The following is a 19,510-nucleotide window of genomic DNA, read 5'->3' as shown; positions in this document are numbered from 1 at the left end:
GGGACTCTGGGCCTTATGACTATTCATCGGCCGTCAAAGCCACTGTTAAATATTAATCACCTCTGTCAGCTGTGCTTCCCAGGCCAGTGCTGAAGGTAACTAGGAGCTGAAATGCAGTGTAACGGGTCATGGTGCTCGGCTGAACATATTCACCCGAACCACACCTCATTTTCAGAGCCAATTGCTAATAATAAATCCACTTAATCAGAAATCATTCATTTACAGCAAAAACGCCACTAAAGGTAAAGACCCAACCGAGCAAAACTGAAACAAAAGCGAGTTTCTCCACATGCCCAGTACATGCTTAATAGAGTGAATCAATTCTTAACGTCTAAAAGGCAAACAGCCCACAGCAGCACAAGCTCATAATCAAATTTGTTTCTTATGGACAATTTAAGAATCAGGAATGGGTAATTAAGATGCTAATGAGAATGCTAATGTGTGTGTGTGTGTCTGTGTGTGTCTAGTCTAAATGAACCAATGCCTACAAGGTTGTGGACACAGAGAGAGAGAGAGAGAGAGAGAGAGAGCGTAATCTGTAGGACCACAGCTGTGCCTTGGGCCAGCCTGTTGTACAGCACAAACCCCCTGGGATATGAAAAGAGATTGGACCTCTTCAAGTAATTCAATTCTTCATTATAGGAGGGGGGCATTTATACATAATGACAGTGCTTCACCTGCACGTGAGGCATGGTGAAGCAGACAAAAATAAATGAGTAAGAAACGATGATGGATTTGGGACCTTGATGTAATTAAATTAATCTTTCTCTTCAATAACTTCTGCAGCAGGATAAAAACCATTCTCACTGATCCTTGACCTGGAATTTACATGACAATTACAAATCAGATTCACTGGACCCGCCCCAAATGTGTACCTTGAACAGTCCTTGGAAATCCCTGTAATGCTAAAAGACTGCCCCCCCCCCCACGCTGTTCTATCCTCTGACATCATATTTTCTGATATCAATTGAAATGGCTGCACTGTCAACATCATCTCCATCACTGGCGTCATGTTCACTATCCTTCTTTAATTATGTTTATCATCTTCTTCTAGCTGAAATGTACTTCAAGAAATCCCAACCCTTCCAGCACAGAGCTGAGACACCCCACCATCTCCTGGAGGAAATGGAGCACGGGAAAAACCCTGAGCGCTTATCAAAAATGTCATTATTTTAGAAATATCTTCAAAGACATATAAATAACTTTCTAATTGAGAAAAATGAGTTTGATAAAATGTGTCATTCTGCTGCCTGTATCAGTTAACGGAGCAAAATGTAGTTAAGGTCTAACAGACGGCTCAGATAGCATGATTTTCTCATGTGCTTCAGCAGGTAGGGGAAATGGTTTTGGAGCATTGTTTACTGTTACAGACAACATCGCAATGAGAGAAAATATCACTATGTGACTGGAAAAAATTAGCAATGATGTTACATTGTGGTTTGTTACACTCATATATGACATCACACTGGTTTATTACATTGAGTTGATGTCACACTGGTTTGTTTGAGATGGAGCCACACTGGTTTGTTACACTGTGGTTTGCTACAGTTACATGTGGTGTCAGACTGTGGTTTGTTACAGTTAGATGTGGTGTCAGACTGTGGTTTGTTACAGTTACATGTGGTGTCACACTGTGGTTTGCTACAGTTACATGTGGTGTCACGCTGTGGTTTATTACAGTTACATGTGGTGTCAGACTGTGGTTTGTTACAGTTACATGTGGTGTCACACTGTGGTTTGTTACAGTTACATGTGGTGTCACACTGTGGTTTGCTACAATTACATGTGGTGTCAGACTGTGGTTTATTACAGTTACATGTGGTGTCACACTGTGGTTTGTTACAGTTTCATGTGGTGTCACACTGTGGTTTGTGACAGTTAGATATGGTATCACACTGTGGTTTGTTACAACTATATGTGGTGTCAGACTGTGGTTTATTACAGTTACATGTGGTATCACACTATGGTTTGTTACAGTTACATGTGGTATTAAACTGTGGTTTATTACAGTTAGATGTGGTGTCAGACTGTGGTTTATTACAGTTACATGTGGTGTCACACTGTGGTTTGTGACAGTTAGATATGGTATCACACTGTGGTTTGTTACAGTTAGATGTGGTGTCAGACTGTGGTTTATTACAGTTACATGTGGTATCACACTATGGTTTGTTACAGTTACATGTGGTATTAAACTGTGGTTTATTACAGTTAGATGTGGTGTCAGACTGTGGTTTATTACAGTTACATGTGGTGTCAGACTGTGGTTTATTACAGTTACATGTGGTTTGTTACAGTCAGTAATAATGCACATAAAACCACACAGTTAATCATGTGGCAGAGGACTGGCACACTGACACTGGAAAATGTGGACGTTCCAGAGTATAAGTCATATTTTTAGTACAATGTATAAGACTTCCAATAATAAACTACGATATCCGGAGATCTAGGGTGCTATTGTTTGACAAGTTCCATGCCTACATATCCAATCCCATAGCCCCCCCCCCCAGGGTCATGCTCCCAGTGAACTGAGGGAACACTGCAGGGCTGTCAGAATGGCAGAGGGTAAAAACAAGCAGCAGTTGCAGCTTCGTTCTGACGGGAGGGGAGGATGGAAAACGCCCTTAAAAACCTCTCCTGGGGAATGGCGGCTATTCCAACGGGGGAAAACATCTTCAAAAAGTCTCCAACAGCAGAGCTGACAGACAGTGAGCAGCGGAGCTGCTGAAGTGTTCAGTGGAACAGATGCTGTCGGAGCTTGGAACTGACAAAGAGCTGTCTACCAGTAGGGGGCGCTGAACACTCAGCCTGGAGCAAAACAATAAGCGCGACTGGAACCTGGACTAGTTCTGTCAAATCAACCGATTTTAATTCAGCACTTTAAATTTCATGGGGACGTGAAAGGCAGAAAGCTGGATGCAGATGCAGCTCCAGAAAGAACAGAGCTAACGAACAGGTATACAAACACTGTATATAGAGACAATATACATAAATATGGATGAACACAGTGCCGCGCTCAAACAGCCAGGCCGTGAGCTTCAGCATGGGTGTCAGGCACGGTGCCACAGAGAGAAGGAAGGAAGGGAAGTAGAGCAGAGGGATGCCACACACAGAGGAGCCGAGAGGTAAACAAAACAGGGGAGTAGGTGCACAAGGCATGACCGGAGAGAGAGGCACACAGGCAGGGGGGCACTAAGTGAGAATTCGGCTATTCATTCCCACTATGACTGCATATAATTACTGCTGTTATTGCATCATTATTATTGCATATTGTAGGATGTGACTTTTTTTTTTAATATTAAAATGCTTTAGCAATACAAATGTCATCTCAATGAGACAATTAAAATAGAAACCTAGGACAGACAGGGAGAGAGAGGGAGGTGTGGAGTCTCCTGAGATGGGGGTGGGTCGATACGCAGACTACTAATGACCCCACGCGTCCCCGTTCTCTACTCCCAGCCCGGGGGTAGAGCAAAGGCCGAGTGTCGACCACAATGCCGCAGGAAATGACCATACGTCACCCGGGCAACAAAGCACTCCTTTCTGATCCCATTATTACGGTGCACGTGTTCTTCTCCGGCCTCTGTGACAGACACCGTTTTTCGTACAGCTTTCCATACATTTTTTAGATTTTTTTAAACGTAGGTGTTCAAACAAACCAAAAACAGGTTGTTTGTTTTTATTTTCGCCTGTGATATTTTTAGCACAGTCTCAGGTCTTTGAGTTCCAGCAATCTCACATTCCAGTGACAGCAGCTAAAGGTACACACACACACACACACACACACACACACACACGTATGTGTGTAACCTGAGCGCACACACATTAAGAAGACCGGAATTAACCTTTGGCGCCTTTAACTGCACAGATGGAAAGATGACTGAACAACAAGCCTCTACCTCACCTTTACAGACGACAAAAAAAATTGCTTGACTGACTGGCTGAGTGACGGAAGTCGCACGAGAGGTACTCACCGCTATACGCAGCAGGGTTGCCTTTACCGATGCCCATTTGTCCAGCCGGCGGTCAATGACCAGGACAAATCCAACCCCTGAAGCGTTGAGGCTGGAAGAGAGAGATCCACCATCAGGGCTCGTCCCCAACAGCTGAGTGGCTTTCTAGCGTACAGCTCCGATGCCCTCCACACCACGCGGAGGGACCAATGCTGGAGGTTCCAGGTTGAACCACGTGAAGACGGTGTGGTGATACCAAAGGGCCCTGTAATGGAGGTCCACGACACCCTCAGAGCAGGCGCTCTGGTTCTACACTTCCGACGGCACGTCAGAGATCCTGAGGCACAAATGGTCCACCGTCATGGCCCTCCTCGCACAGATCTCGGCGGATTCCTCGGAGCAGCGCTCCCACAGATGACCTCCACGCATGAGGAGCTTCCTGGCAGATGGAGCGGGAGAATAAATCTACGCAGAGAGAGGAGCGGCAGCTTGAGGAGTAAGCGGGGAAAAAAGGGGAGTGCCTTCGCTATGCAGCTCGGCTTGAATACGCGGCAAAGGCACAGAGCGTGAAAGCAGAATCTGCCTCCGCACGGATTTTACCAGCACAGCCAATGGGGCTCACAGCACCTCTTTGCCACTAGCCAATCCCAGCCTGGAAGAAGAAAGATCGGCAGTAGCTTTGTCGAATCACTAATGCACAGGAGGCGGGACTGCCAGGTGGGATCTGGCCCTAAGATGGAGCGCAGTCTCCTTCAGAAATAAGCCCTCCAGTGATGGCCGTTACCGACGGCAACCCTTCCTGCAAACATTCCTGCTGCTTCTCTTGGATGCACACACATTTGCGCCTACACACAGCCCCTCTAATGCAAGCATTGACGTCGCACAGGCCCAGCGGGGTCAAAGAGATGCAGGACAGACCCACAGTTCTGCTAATCAGACGCCTCCAGAGAACCCAGGTGACAGGATGATTTACGCCAAATATAATATAGTGGGATCAGGAGTAATTTTCCCTCAACCAGCAGGAAAGCACAGCCGTCTCTCACATGAAAGGCAGAGGACAATCTGTGGACAAACATGCTGATCTGGGCAAATCACAACACAGATATTCAGTTTGCTGAGAAGGAAATGATTCAAACAAAAATCAACCAAATACATTCCGGAGCTGCATGTCATTTACATTTGTATTTAATATTTCTCCTTAATGATTCTGTTTGTAGGTCACAGTCTCTAGTTTAACACTCATACAAAAAACACTCGTACAAAAAAAGACCGATAAGAAAATTATCAGCAGGTTTAAAACTCGTTCCATCACACACCATTACAGAAGAATTTTGAGACCTACTTAAATAGAGCCCCCCCCTCCAGAGGAAACAGTTCCCAGGGCAAAGTCACGGTTCCAAGAAGCCACGGGGGGGGGGGGGGGGGGGGGGGGTGGGTTGGCACTTCAGAAGAGCAGAACACTTAGGCAGGGGGGTGGGCCAAGGACCTCTTACCCCCACTATCCTCATGTTTTAAGATTCTACAGCTGCATTCATTCATATTCAGACATCATCTGGGTCGTCTGAGATTCATTAGTCAAAGACTGACTGTTTAAATCGAGTATAATATACAGAATACCACCCACAAGGCGTAAACTATAAAATACAAATGAAGACAGATATTTCGGCAGAATTTATTTAGCTACTGCGATTCAGCTTAAATTTTAACCGGTTATTTACATTAAATGACAGACCGCGGCCTTCTAATGAAACCGAAAATAATTACCACTGTGTAAAGACGGAATTATTCTCATGGTGCATTCCAGGAACTTAAAAGATCCTTCGCTGTTACCCCGGCTGACTTATGTCAACAGAACCGTTCCAGCATTTTCTCCGGTCCACTTGCAGTACAATTCTCCTGACCATCTGCTGGGCGACCTTTGGCATCGGGATGCAAATTGGATCCAACGGTATGATAAGGTGCTGACACAGAGCAGAGGAGTCAAAGAGCCACCACACCTGCCCCCTTCGCCCCCCCCACAGCAGTGACATCTTTATTTCCGAACACTTGATTCCGAAAGGACAAATAAGCCCAGCAGAACAGTCTGTCTGGACCGTCGGTGATGTAGCTGCCCTGCCAAAGCTTTCTCCCTCTTCCTCACATGGTTTAAGCAAACCTGTTTCACACATGGGCCAATGAACCGGTTGCTAGGATACCGTTGCTCCATGTCATTCTCTCTCTGCAACGGTAACGTTACTTGGTAACACCATAAAGGGAACCAATCAGCTAATGGTCCTGTAAGCCGTACCTCAAGGGTAAAGATAATAATATTCAACGCTATTCACAGCGAGAGGAAAATCATAATGAGATGGGAATGAAAACTGTAAAGGCAAGAGCCTTCAAGAAGAACAATCACATTTAAAAACAAAAAAGGAAAACCTGCCCCAAAAGTAGGTCTTTACTGACATCTGCAGGCCAGACCAAGATCACAACAAAGCAGGCAAAGATTCAATGAAAAAAACCCAAAGAATAAATAAAACTTGATCTTACAACTGCCGCAAACCTGCTCTTTAAAGTATTAAAATATATCACAGATATGCTAATACAAAGATCAAAATGATATCGTCCTCATCGAGGTGACGTTAGCTTTGCTGTCGCTGCTCGCTTGTTTTTTTACGAATGGTGAGCTAACCTGGGAACGCTGGTGAGGTATGTCAGCACGCTGTGGAACTCCTCCTCTGGGAGATCGCCAAACGTGGGGAACTCTGGGAACACGACGATGGGGCATCCATCTTGACGACCTCCTGCGGGGGAGAACAATGCACTTTTAAACGCCAGGGAATGACACTACGCAGGGTTACATCCTCACTAAAGTATGATGGGCATAAGCCCCAAAAATCATGCTATTCTATAAAGAATGCATAGCTTATAAAATACATATGTGCAAATTAATATCGTTATCATGTATCACATTTTGAATAATAACAATACACCTCCCTATTACTAACACAGCCACAAGAGGGCGATCAAACGCCTTACAATGTCACACGTCGCACACAGACAATTCTGCATTACTCAGAATGACATAACCTAAGAACGACGGCTAACATCATTAACACACAATTTTCTCAGCAATACATATTTAATATTTTGCAATGCCATAAAAATTCAGCAATGAACTGCTGATCTCCCCAAACAAGGTTATTTTAACGCAAATGTTGATAGAACAGGTTGATAATCGTACATGTTTTTCAGCGTCGATTCCCATCTTCCTTTTGTTCTGGTGTCCCCTCAGAGGGGCAAAGAAGGCAGTGAGAATGCAACGATAATTTAAGTTTCAGTCTAGTCTATGTCGCTATGGGAACAGTGGCGAGTGCTGGGGGATGGGGGGACACAAACAGCATCACAATAAGAAGGTAAACGGCAGAAGGGGAAACCTGGTGATGACCAGAGATAAACTACGTACCCATGTGACCACAGACACTGGAATTTAGATAGAAATTCAAACAGTTGAAGATGAGGGGAAATGACTGAGAGACTATGCAAATGAGCCAGACCACAGGGCAGAGACTGGATGCCGTACTGCTGCATGCAGCCAATGGCTGAAGAGAAAAAAATCACCAGTTACACAGACTGGAGGGTGAGGGGGCAATTTACTGCCAGACGCTGCAGGCGTTCCGCAGACAGGACCCTGGGGCGGTGTGAACCACAGGATGCGGAAGAAACAAACTGAGGGCTTTACTATTATATCACGAAATCACAACAACGACGACGACGACGGCGACAATCATCCCGCCGTGTGTAAATGGCGATATGGATGATGCGTGTGTGTCAAAACTCCACGCTCCCTTCGGTCCTTCACGGCCTCTATTTCATCCACCGCTCAACGTTGTGCGGCCCACAGAGCCGAATCCGTCCACAGCGTGTACAGAAAACGTGGAAGTTTAAGCTGGCCCTCCTTGGACGAGTCTTGTGTTGACCCAGGGTAACTGACGAGAGCCTTTATCCGTTAGCTAATGAAGGCCGCAGTGCAGCACCGGGCAGACGGGCCAGAAGGAGGGGCAGCACCAGACATGATCAGCCTTCTGTCTTGGGAAATAACACTCATGTTGAAGGCCGGCAATCGTTTAAAAAAAAAACATCTGGCCTGGCAGCCAATCAGGAGCCACAGAGAGCCTCCCGGAGGCACCCGAGATGCCAATGAGAGTGACGTGGCCCTGATGAATTATGGATGGAGCATCTCTCTGCCCCTATTGTGTGGAGTAACTCGACCCAAGCCGTGAGCCAGCCACTATCTCACTATGCCAGTCACACTTTCCACTGCTGTGAACAGGACTGGGCCCATAAGTCCAAGGCAGGCATCCAGGCAGCAAAACGGCACTTTCAAAAGTGAACTCCGGCTGACGGCACTTAAACGGAGGCCTTATTCCACAGTTTGCCGTCAAGCATGTCACCCAACTTGCCTGGTTCCCCCCCCCCCCCGAAGTTCAAAAGTTCCAGAATCTTAAAATAAAAACCACAGAAATCAAAGTGGCTTTGGACGGTGATGTTATCGAGAAACAGCTGGAGAGTTTGAGCTCACGGCTACGTCACAGTGTCCTTGGCAGGGCTGTTAAATGATTCATTTTTAGATTTACTCGTCCTGTGAGAGATGCTTTGAACTGGGCTCCCTGAGCTATGCAGGGTCTGCCTGAGGGTTGGAGCAGCGCGAGTCAGAGGGACAGTAAGCGGAAAGGAGGGGCTCACCTGGTAGGAAGGCGAACTGCTTCTGCAGCTGAAATGTAATGTCTGAGGCGCAGAGCGGGCGGCTCTCTGCCTGCATGATCTCGTCTGTGGAGAGGAGACAGGGAAGCAGTCAGGACCCAGCAGCACCATCTCCACCTTCTGCTCTGACCCATATTCGTCCAGGAAGGAACAGCTTTTTATACTGATGACCGGCCACATTCACTCAAGCTTCCTGTCTTTGGATTTTGTAGAAGGAAATCAGCACACACACACACACACACACACACACACACACACACACACACACACACACACACACACACACACACACACACGTTTATATTCATATCTTTGTGGGATTGTCCATTCATTTATACAGGCTTAACCTTAATCCCAACAATGACAACCTTAATCCCTACCCAACCCTAACAGGCAAGTAACCAAACAAAATACAAGACTTTTGGCATTTTTAGTTTTCTGATTGCATTCACAGATTTTAAAAACATCGGAAATTGAGTTTATCCTTGTGGGCACCGAAAAAATGGTCCCCACAACATCAAAATTTACCACATTCTGGGGACAACTGGTCCACATCATGTAAGATATACATCATACACACACACACACACACACACACAGTGATGGCAGGGCTGGGAAGGGGACTCCAGCAACCACAAGCTTGGGCTTTCACAAAAATGACAAATCCTCTAACAAAAGTCAAGGCGAGCAGCTGTGAGTTGGACAGTGGCAGCCCTGGGGAAAGAGTCCCAACCTGCAGAAAAAGGCCCACCCCAGGGAAGCAGCTGCCAGAGCGTCTAACAGCAGCAGATGGCCCATAAGTTCGCACGCACTGATATGTACAATTAAAGATGCATACATATACAAATATGCACATTCATAGAGAGCTGAGAGAGACTTGAGTTGCACCCCATGCAGCAAAACACAAAATCTATAAACAATTTATTGGCAAAAATGACGCTTCATGAACCATCTGCTGTATTTTTTAACCCCACTAGATGGCGCTCTCTGCTCAAAAAAAAGGACACAAAGCACGTCCCAAAGCAAACCAAGAGCACCATCTAGTTAGGTCAGAAAATACAGCAAATGGGCCATGTGGTGTCATTTTGTACAACAGTGCTGGGAAAGCCCAAAACACCAGAGGATAGACCACAACACAGTTAGCTGTTTCCTGTCATCTAAATATATGAAATAGTCTTCCAGAGGCAATGTAATCAGCAATCAGTCAACAAATCACTTTTTTAGGACCTCTAGAGAAAGGGCTCCACGAAATTACAGCACCCTCAGGATTAAGAGGTCTTCTACTGACGCGTTTCTCTTTAAAGATTAAAGACCTAACCCACAAACCATTCCTATACTGAAGTCTTATACCGAGAATAATCAATATTTATGTCCTTTATGAAAAGCTTTCCATAGCTCTATGCCATGACAGGGAGGTGTAAACGCTTGACCTGCAGGCCCCTGGCAATGGTGTAAGGAAAATTTTACAGCTGAGGGAAGCACTGACGACAGCTCTCCAAGTCTGAGTCCACAAGGGGGGCAGATAATACCCCGACCAGGAGGCCGGGCTCCTCTAAACACAGGCTGCTTTTCACGGGGGGGACACAGTGTTGAAGTACGGCAAAGGGTACGGGCTAACAGCGTCTAGCAGAATCTCACCAGCACTCAGTAGGGGAGCGAAGGAGAAAGAGAGAGCAGGGACTGGGGCCATGAGGTATGGGGGGAGGGGGGGGGGGCACTGTCCCAACAGAAGCACACTAACATGGCCAGATGGCCTCTGACTTGTTTCTGCGATGGTGTGGCTGTCAACTGGAACGAGGGGGAGTAGGCTCCCCAGATGATGATTAAAAAAAATAAATAAATTGCATTTTATTTTTCGGTACGGAACAATCCCATAAAATACAGAATGAGTGCCAGGTTTCAACTCCAAGTTTAAAATTGTATTAATCAGGACCATTTTTGGAGGGTAAACCCATGCACTAATGTGCTCCTGGGTCCCCAGGGCCACCATCCATCACTGCGTCACTGTCCTCTGACTGTTCTGCACCCCTGTATTGTGAAGAACGCAGACTAACAATGGCCGAGGAAAGAGAAAGTAGACTGAAGGGTCTGTCGCGTCCTGAGACATAAAGCTACGTCAAGGTCTTTGAGTCCTTGAGGAAGGAAGAAAACAGAGGGATGCAGGTCATGACAGCCATGGCGTCTGCGTTTGGATCCCCTGGCTGGATACAGGAACCTTGTGCACAACGCTACCACTTCTTACATTCCCATACATGCGGGGAACGACCATTAAAAACGTGTCTGAGCAAGATCACTAGCATGTTTTTTTTTTTTTTGGTCACAGAAGAACACGCCCTCAGGGAACAGGTAACAGTCCAGCATTAGACAGGTTTTACTTCACTGATTTCAGCAAGATGAATGAGACTTTAATGCAAAACCAAACTCTAACTACAAAGGCTTCACAAAGCAAACCATCAGCAATTGGCAAGTCGGCGGGATTTCATGATTTAGAGGCGGAACGAATTTTAACAGCTAAAACAGCCTCCTAACACCCCCCAAAAAACTGGAGAAGCACTTGAATGACAGCTGGCAGCCAAAGCAGATTCTGAGCGGCCGGTCCAACTTCCAGAGAAGCATTTGGTAGCACAGACAAAGCTGGTATCTCCAACCCAAGGCAATCGTACGTTATCTGCATACTCTGCATAGCAGTGAGTGGCAAACAAGCATCTATTCCTCCTGGCGAAGCACCGACTAAGAAATTATTATGTTGGCACAGTCCAACAGCTCAGCATATATTTCCACATTCCTAACCACATCTCTGCAGACAGAGATGCAGACCTATCCATTTTACTCATGTTTCAATACCATGTGTGACATGAACACAGAATGAACAAAGTAGGTTGATTCTGCTGTGAACCGTGAAGAAAGCTGGTGATCCTTGATACCCCTACAGGCAACTCCAATTGCCCTCAGCATGTTTTTGGACTGTGGGGGGGGGGGGGAGCTGGAAAATGCACAGGAAACCCCAGAGTGGCACAGGGAAAGCATGCAAACGCTACACACATGGAGCCGTTGCAGAGACTTGAACCCCGGCCCCACAGGTGGGCGGTAACAGTGCTAACTACTGCACCACCTTGCCATCCCAGTTCATGGCACCTTTCTTAGAATTTGTAATGGAGGTGTCACTTTCCTCTAGCGTGTCGGCTAGATGCTTCACTAGAGCCTCTGGCGTCATGTAGCTTCCTCAAGAGTACTGACCTTCTGGGACTCGCCGGGCTACAAAGATGCAGCCCTCTCCAAACATGCTGCTGGGCACGCCAGCTCACAGCAGTGCTCCGTGCCAGTCACCCGGTGGTCAGATTTTGGAGAACCGTGGAGTGGATTATGGAGACTGGGAGGAGCGGTGGGGCACCCATGTTCAAAAATGGCATGGGGGGGCAGAGGAAATGACATCAGAGGAAAGGATGTGAAGTGGGCCAGTCCTACAGGGAGTCAGGGCGGTCCACAGCGGGAGCCATCAGCGTCTGTCCAGTTCCCGTGTCATTTCACAGCCGAGTGGTCGCGGCTCTGCTGGCGAGTGACCCTGCAGGCTGAATGAAGGCACTGTCCCCAGCAGAGGCAGACAACAGCGCCCTTCATCACGGCCCGGCACTTCAGCCAGGCGGGATGGGACGTGTCTCCGGAAAGCTGTCTCCCAGCTTGGAATGGGAAACGACTACGGAGCCCGAGGGACCAGCCTCGCTGAGATCCTCTAGCCTGACCCCTTGGTGGTTTGCCGCATGGGTGTCGTCTACCTTCAGACATCCCCAGCCAGCTCACGCTGCCCTTTCCTGCATGATGACGGTCAAACGGTATGGATACTCTGACTTGCTCTATTGTACGTTCCATACCCGAGTCTCAGAGATACTCAGACCTCAACGACTCCACCCTCCCAGAAAAAACAAGCCCAAAAGAAACACACACTAATGTGTACAATAGTGGCACACGTGATACACTGAACTTGTCTTTGTGCCAGTATCACATTGGAGATGGTGTGGGGGGGGGGGGGGGCAGGTCCTTGCCAGCTACAGAAGAAGAAAATTCCCATGAAGCCCACATACAGAGACGGAGAAAATAAAGTTTACTTTTTAAAGACAGTCAGATACGTCCTGTCGCCATTTCAATGACAAGGTTTGCTCGGCAAACACCGAACAGAGGGACTGTTTGACAAGCCAACGGTTATCGGCAAATTGGTGTTGCGCTGTTGCAGAGACAACAAGCACCTCTGATAACTACCAGGAAAGTCTTGCGTGAGACCGACCGAAGAACAAGTGCAGGTAAGCTTTGACCCGTGGGATTGAGTTTCCAACAAACAAGTACCAATTAAAGCTTGAATGATATGTGTTTGAACATGACTGTGGTTACATCAAGAACATAAAAACAACAGGCTGTCCTACAACCAAGACAACAACGCTGGTGGAAAAGACGCACTACTGATGAATGCCAAAGAAAGTAGTACCCCGTACCCTGAGAACCAGTAACACAAGCTTTGGTAATATTATCTAGCTATGATAGTCTGATATGCAGGTGGCACCTGCCTTTATACGGGTTTTTGGCCATCGCAGGGCCCAGTGAGGCACAGAGCAGAGAGGCGGAGAGACCAATAGGGCGTGCATACCTTTAACGCGACTAAGCTGGAGCCACAGCCTAGTGATGTCCTGGCACAACTGGGAGACACGGTTCAGGGCCATGTTGGTCTCCCTCAGGTTCACCTACAGCCTGGTACACATGACCTCATACAGAGCCCCACACAGTCAGGCAGAGTCCGCTTAGTTCAGCCCACTCAGCTCCGACGGGGCACGAGAAGTCCCGGAGATCCATCTTCCTTTGCCGTTCAAGTTCGAATTCACAAGCGCATAGGGGAAATCCGACACCATCTCCCAATCCCCCTCCCTCTTTTGAGTCCTGTCTGCCCCCACACACAGTCACACAGGGACCACCCGTTCAGGTAGAGGAAGGAACCCCAGTTCAAGCAGTGTACCGGGGAGCAATGAAGCCATGCCAGACTCTGAGCTCGATGAGAGAGGTTCTTGGTGCTAATCGCTCACACTGAGGAGCAGCCTGAGAGGATCAAGTTGTGATAAAGGGAGGACTGGCTATGCGAGTGCCAACGCCGCCGTCCGTCAGGCACCTCCCCGCTGGAGGCCCCCTGTTTAATAATAGGCGGCTGATCGGGTGACAGGCCCGGCCCTGGGGAATACAGCTGCAGAGGGCAGCCCCCAGCAGCGGGGGCCACAGCACCTACAACCAATAGCTTCCGGTCCTGTGTCTGAATCAGCCGCTCACACAGGTGGCTGTGTGGGGAGGGGCAGTGTTTTGGGGAGGGGTACATTCTTCTCTACAAAGAAACAGCCTCTTTTCTGGGCTGGGGAGGGGGGGAGCAACTTTGTGTTTCCCAGAGAACTGTGGAGGAATTCCACTTCACTACTGTGGAGACCCCTCTTTTCTGTATTCATAAATGCTCTCTCTCTCTCTGTCACACACACACACACACACACACAGACACACACACACTCACTCAGGTTTGTAACTATATCTTTGTGGGGACTCTCCATTCATTTCTATGGGGAAAACTCTAATCCCAACATGACGACCCTAACCCCCACCCAGCCCTAACCTTAACCATAAGTAACCAAACAAAAAAAAAAGGCTTTTGGCATTTATAGTTTTTTGATTGCAGTCACTGATCTTTGTAGGGACCTGAAAAATGGTCCCCACAAAGTCAAAATAACAGGCTTTATTACATTGTGGCGAACATTTGGCCCTCACAATGCAATATAAATATAATCCACACACACACACACACACACACACACACACACACACACACACACACTCTCTATTGCTGCAGACCAGTGGGAACAAGGGATTAAAAAGATCCAGCACTTCAATAGAATGAAAAGCAGCCAATGAGCAGTGAGCATGAGCATGAGGCGTGGCTTAAACTGCTTTGTGGACTTTCTGGAAGTTGCAATTCTCGCAAAGGGAGCTGACAGATCCCACATATTCCTAGGATACTGCTTCATATAGAAGGGCGTTCTGGGATTATTTGGGAGGGTAGGCAGAAAAACACCACAGTCACACATCCACAAAAATTTGCCAACACAGCCACACCATCTGGCAGTACCCGAGTGTGGTCTTTCGGGTGGGCTGACAAAGGTTGCCATAGAGATAAAGTGGGCAGCCAGGGAGTAAAACAACGGCGATCAATACTCAGATAAGTCAGCTGAGCGAGATTAAGACGAGAGCATGAGCTCACACATGATAACGTCTCATGATCCCCAAGTGCTCGTGAGCCCCAGGGCAGATCCCAGTTCAGCTAAGTTGTCCTAAGTGAAAAACACAGACAAATATGCAAATTTCTCCCCAATAATACACTGTAGTAACAACACTCTTACGGAACTCGTTTGGTATAATATCCATCCATCCATCCATTCATCCATCCATCCATCCATTTTCCAAACCGCTTATCCTACTGGGTCACGGGGGATCCGGAGCCTATCCCAGAAGCAATGGGCACAAGGCAGTTGGTATAATATCTTATTTAATTTTTCCCAATCCAGTCTTCTGGGACCCCCGGACGGTCTATGTTTTTGCTCCCTACCCACTTGGGAAGGAGCAAAAATATGTATTATATGGGGTCCCCCGAGGACTGGGTTGCGAAACACTATTATAAATACCCTAAGAATAATAATGAGGCAAATGAGTGTTTTTTGTTGATTTGTTTACACATTTTCTCACATTTTCAGTTCAGTTCCGCTCATTTTTATATCATGTCCAGCACTGAAAATTTAGCAACAGCATTGCAGAGAAGCAGACCCCAAGCTGACTAATTAAACGCACCGGCACTTGCATCAGCACATTACACACATTTAAGCGTCACAAAAAACTGCCATAAAAAAATCCAGGCGAGGAATATATCAAAACTACGGGGGGGGGGGGGGGGGGGGCAAAGGCTGAATGGCCGCCAAGGTGCCAAGGCATGCAAACCTTATGCTAATCAGTAAAAGCTGTCGAACCACTTCGTATTTGCATTTTTTCCTTTAAACATTTTAGGTATCTTGGCAGGTGCCTGCGAGAAAAAACAGAATTCTCTACTGTCTACTGTGACAAAACCGACTCCAGTCCAGATGTTCCTTCAACGGCGCGACAGTTGGCATTTAAAATATGCCTATGAAGATGGAATTTGCATGGAAACTGGATCCCGCTCTCATGCTTCAACTGCTGTGGAAACAAAGATCCAAGGGACAAATGTCGCTTGGGCACTGTGTGAGAGTGGATTCCACTCCAGTTTACAACAGGAGATGGACCAGGAGACGCTAAAGGTGCTTAGCTGGGATTAGCTCTGACCAATGACCTTCTCAGGGTGTCACGGCAGGTGTTCTAAGCAGATACACCGTGTCTTCAGAGCCTCTTACTACATGTCGCTGACGTTAAGTAACTTGGGGGACATCCGGACAGTGCCTCAGGACATTACCCCTTGAAAAAGAAAAGAGAAAAGATGCATGCAAGAACCATGAACTTGCTGGCCTCTCCTGGTTGGACGTGACGCCACTTTTCTTATGTCACCTCCCTGGTACATAAACAGCTTTATGAAAAGTAGTCTCCCGTATATACATGCATAACAAGCAGCAGTTGGGCTACTGTGCAATGCTATACACATGTAACTGCATGACGGCAATTTTTAAGCTGCATAACCTGAAGCACTGGTGAAGCATCGCTTCAGTTACAGCCAAATGGCGCGTCACCATCAAACACATGTGATTTAAGACTGTCAACACGGCTCCTGGGTAGACGCACGCCACAGAAAGGCGCTCAGCCTGCCAAGGGGAGCCTCACTGGGGAAGATGACCTAATAGCATTAGGAAAGCGACGCAGCTGCACACGCTCTCCTGGTGATTCTGCTGAATCATACTTCAAAAAAGCCCTGGTATTGGCTGCTTTAATGCCTCAGAAGGCAGTGTGTCCCTTTCGCATGCTCAGCGGGGCTAAGTGGCTCATCATCCATGGAGGATGACATCATCCATGGGGGATGACATCATCCATGCATGGCCAAGAATAGAGGCTGACAGGCACCCTGAACTACCCAAGTGGGTCTTTATCGCTGTGAACTAGACAGAGTCAGGGAGGGGGAAACTCCCCCCAGTGTGTGTTTATGAAAGAGAACTGGACCGTTCCTCGGTCACGTATGACGCACCCCTGGATTCTCCATGGAATTGTCTGGACAGATCATGCGGAGACAGTGGCGGGATATCCAAGGTTTGGTTCTACTTACTCTCTTGATACGGTTGGGAAAATATTTCACCCGACAGGGTATAAACCAACAGCTCAATCAAGCTTAATTAACAACGATGTCAGATCCACTGGAAATGAGCGTACAAGGCATCTCGTGATAATTGAGACTGACTGAAGGTTTGGTCTGCGCTGTGAACCGGGGGAATTACGAGGTCAGGTGACTCAGGCCCTTGTAAGAAAGCATGAAATTTACTCATTAGACACATTATCATCGGATGACACAATTACGCCGAAACTGATATCTGACACTGGTCACCAAATTGCGCATTGCACCCATGTTGCTCCTTTGAAATATCTCAAAATCGCCTTCTTTAGCATTGTAGCTGGCAGAGCATGTGGACGGCCAAAAACTAACCCTTCTCAATCCTTCATTTCTGCCTGACACTTACGTCCTTCTCTAACGTCTCTCCCTCCACTACAGGCTGACAATATTCTGCTACAATACGCATCAGACAGAACCCTCCCCTGTCATGCAATTACCACCATCCAAAAAACCCTCTTGTGCCACAATTCTTAATACCCAGACCTCCCCATAAGTGCGGTCTGTAAGGAACTTTGGACTCTGGCATGGTAAGAGTCAGTGCTGCACATGTTCTCCGTGACACCGGCCACGCGGCCCCCAAACAGGAAATGGGTGAGGTCTGTAATAGTCAGCTTCCTGACACTGTCAGATTGCTCGGTAGGCACTTTCGTCTTCCCCGGGGGAATCGGTCTGGGACAGAAACTTCAAAATGTCTGAGAAGCGAAACCCCTTTGAAGATCCAGCTCCTGGAATCTGAGACTGATGAATGACGCTAAGTGATTATGTTCAGGGTTTCTTCCCATTCAAAGACCTCAAGGACGTTCACAGAGGCAACCATCTCGCCCACCAGGCCACCAAAACCACCACAGCTTTCCTTCCGCAGTTCAGGTGGCTATGGTCTGGTGTGGATTACACCCTGAATGGGCCATTGAGCATTCAGAACCGCTCCACTCTTGGGTTTCAGACTGGCCAGGGACGGTCTCACGGTCAACATACTGAGGAGATTACAGAACGGCCAGCCTGATGCCACTGATAGCTAGTCAATACTTCCATTAATAGGTTCCTTGGGAAACCAGGATCATCTGACCATGGACCAGCTCTAGCATTTGCATGAATTTGGCTCCATGGGGAGGAAGAAGGCGGGTCCTCATCTATACGCCTTAGAGATAATGAGCCACGTTCTAAAACACCGAGCAGAAACTGACAACCAGTGTTCGCACAGCCACGAACGAAACCCCCATCACCTGAGACCCCCCCCCCCAGTCACAATGAACAGGACCACCATTGTGCTTCTAACACAGACCCGCAGCCACTTTAACAATTGGTGGGAAAATCAACGGGACTCTCGTCTTCCCATAAAAAACGACAAAGAGGTTTCCCACTCTCTCGTTCATGCTTTCCTTTCGGCGATGCTGGTGTCGCATATCAGTTTCGGCATAATGGTGTCATCCGATGATAATGTGTCCAATGAGTAACAGCTTTTTTTCTTTTTAAATCTGTCCAGTTTATTAGAGTAGGACACGATCATCTATCATACCTTCGCGACGGAGCACTGGCAAATAAAGACTTATCTTTTCTAAAAAGGGTTCAGATGTAAATATCCAAATCCTCTTTTGTTTTTTGCCAGCCAAGCACATGAAGTCAAATCACCTGAGTACTTCTCAAAACACCTGGCAACCTTCCTAAAGATGATGTTTATTTGATTTTTTTTGAAGGATTAAATTCAGGAAACCATCCACGGCCTGTCTTTTGTAGATACACTGGGCGGAAATCAGAACTTGTCCATCCTGCCAGGACATGACACATTTGACAAATCATTTAACGGACCACCTCCGATCCCGGCGGTATTGCGGACTCACTGCAGCGGGACTCCATCCTTATCTGCTGCTCTGAGGACAAAAGCTAGTGGGCACCTCAGTCCCAGGTGTTACTAAGCGTGTGACACCTCTCAGGCTGGCGGGACAGGACCCCAGGAGCTGGACATACCAGCTGGCTGTTATTTCTTTAAGCCACCGTTTCCCAATCTGGTCAGGGGGGACCCACAACCAGTGTATGTTTTTGCTCCCTGCCAGACAGTCCACATTTTTGCTCCCTCCTGGGATTATCTGTGGGTCCCCGAGGACCGGAAGGGAAACACTGCTTTAAGCAGTTCTGTATTTAGCTTCTTTCCCCTGACATGATACAGGAAGAGGAAATACAGCAGCTTCACAGTGTGCAACACTACAAAATCTACAACAATATCCCTCCACCTATACAAATTAAAAATAGCCATCCAGATGGAGATTCGTTTTTTTTTTTCTCCCCTCTGAGACAGTTTCGATGTCAAAACTGTAGCTTCAACTGCTGACTAGACAGGAACTGAAAGCTCATTACACCAGGAAGTGAACCAGACATTTCCAGAAGACAAAATATTACCTTGTGTGCAGTACAAGAAACTTTTAAATATTTTGTTATTATCCAAAATAAATAATACCTTCCCCCC

At 47.2% G+C, this 19,510-nt stretch overlaps 1 protein-coding gene across 12 annotated transcripts in view; it reads right to left on the bottom strand.

Annotated features, from left to right (window-relative positions):
- mcf2la (mcf.2 cell line derived transforming sequence-like a) overlaps positions 1 to 19,510 on the bottom strand; it is a 51,050-nt gene that overhangs the window by 19,549 nt on the left and 11,991 nt on the right. For 10 of the 12 annotated variants that reach the window (XM_048999219.1, XM_048999220.1, XM_048999212.1 and 7 more), the window contains 3 exons: positions 8,676 to 8,759; positions 6,622 to 6,733; positions 3,972 to 4,062 (listed from right to left, as the gene is read on the bottom strand). In XM_048999219.1, coding sequence (XP_048855176.1) covers positions 3,972 to 4,062; positions 6,622 to 6,733; positions 8,676 to 8,759 — 287 coding nt within the window. Of the gene's footprint in view, positions 1 to 3,971; positions 4,063 to 6,621; positions 6,734 to 8,675; positions 8,760 to 13,329; positions 13,726 to 19,510 lie in introns of those variants that run through there. The other 2 variants (XM_048999217.1, XM_048999223.1) reach the window with 2 other exon arrangements.

The sequence above is a fragment of the Brienomyrus brachyistius genome, unplaced genomic scaffold, assembly GCF_023856365.1.
Source record: "Brienomyrus brachyistius isolate T26 unplaced genomic scaffold, BBRACH_0.4 scaffold44, whole genome shotgun sequence".
In the NCBI taxonomy this organism is placed as follows: Eukaryota; Metazoa; Chordata; class Actinopteri; order Osteoglossiformes; family Mormyridae; genus Brienomyrus; species Brienomyrus brachyistius.
This window is presented reverse-complemented; position numbering and strand designations above follow the sequence as displayed.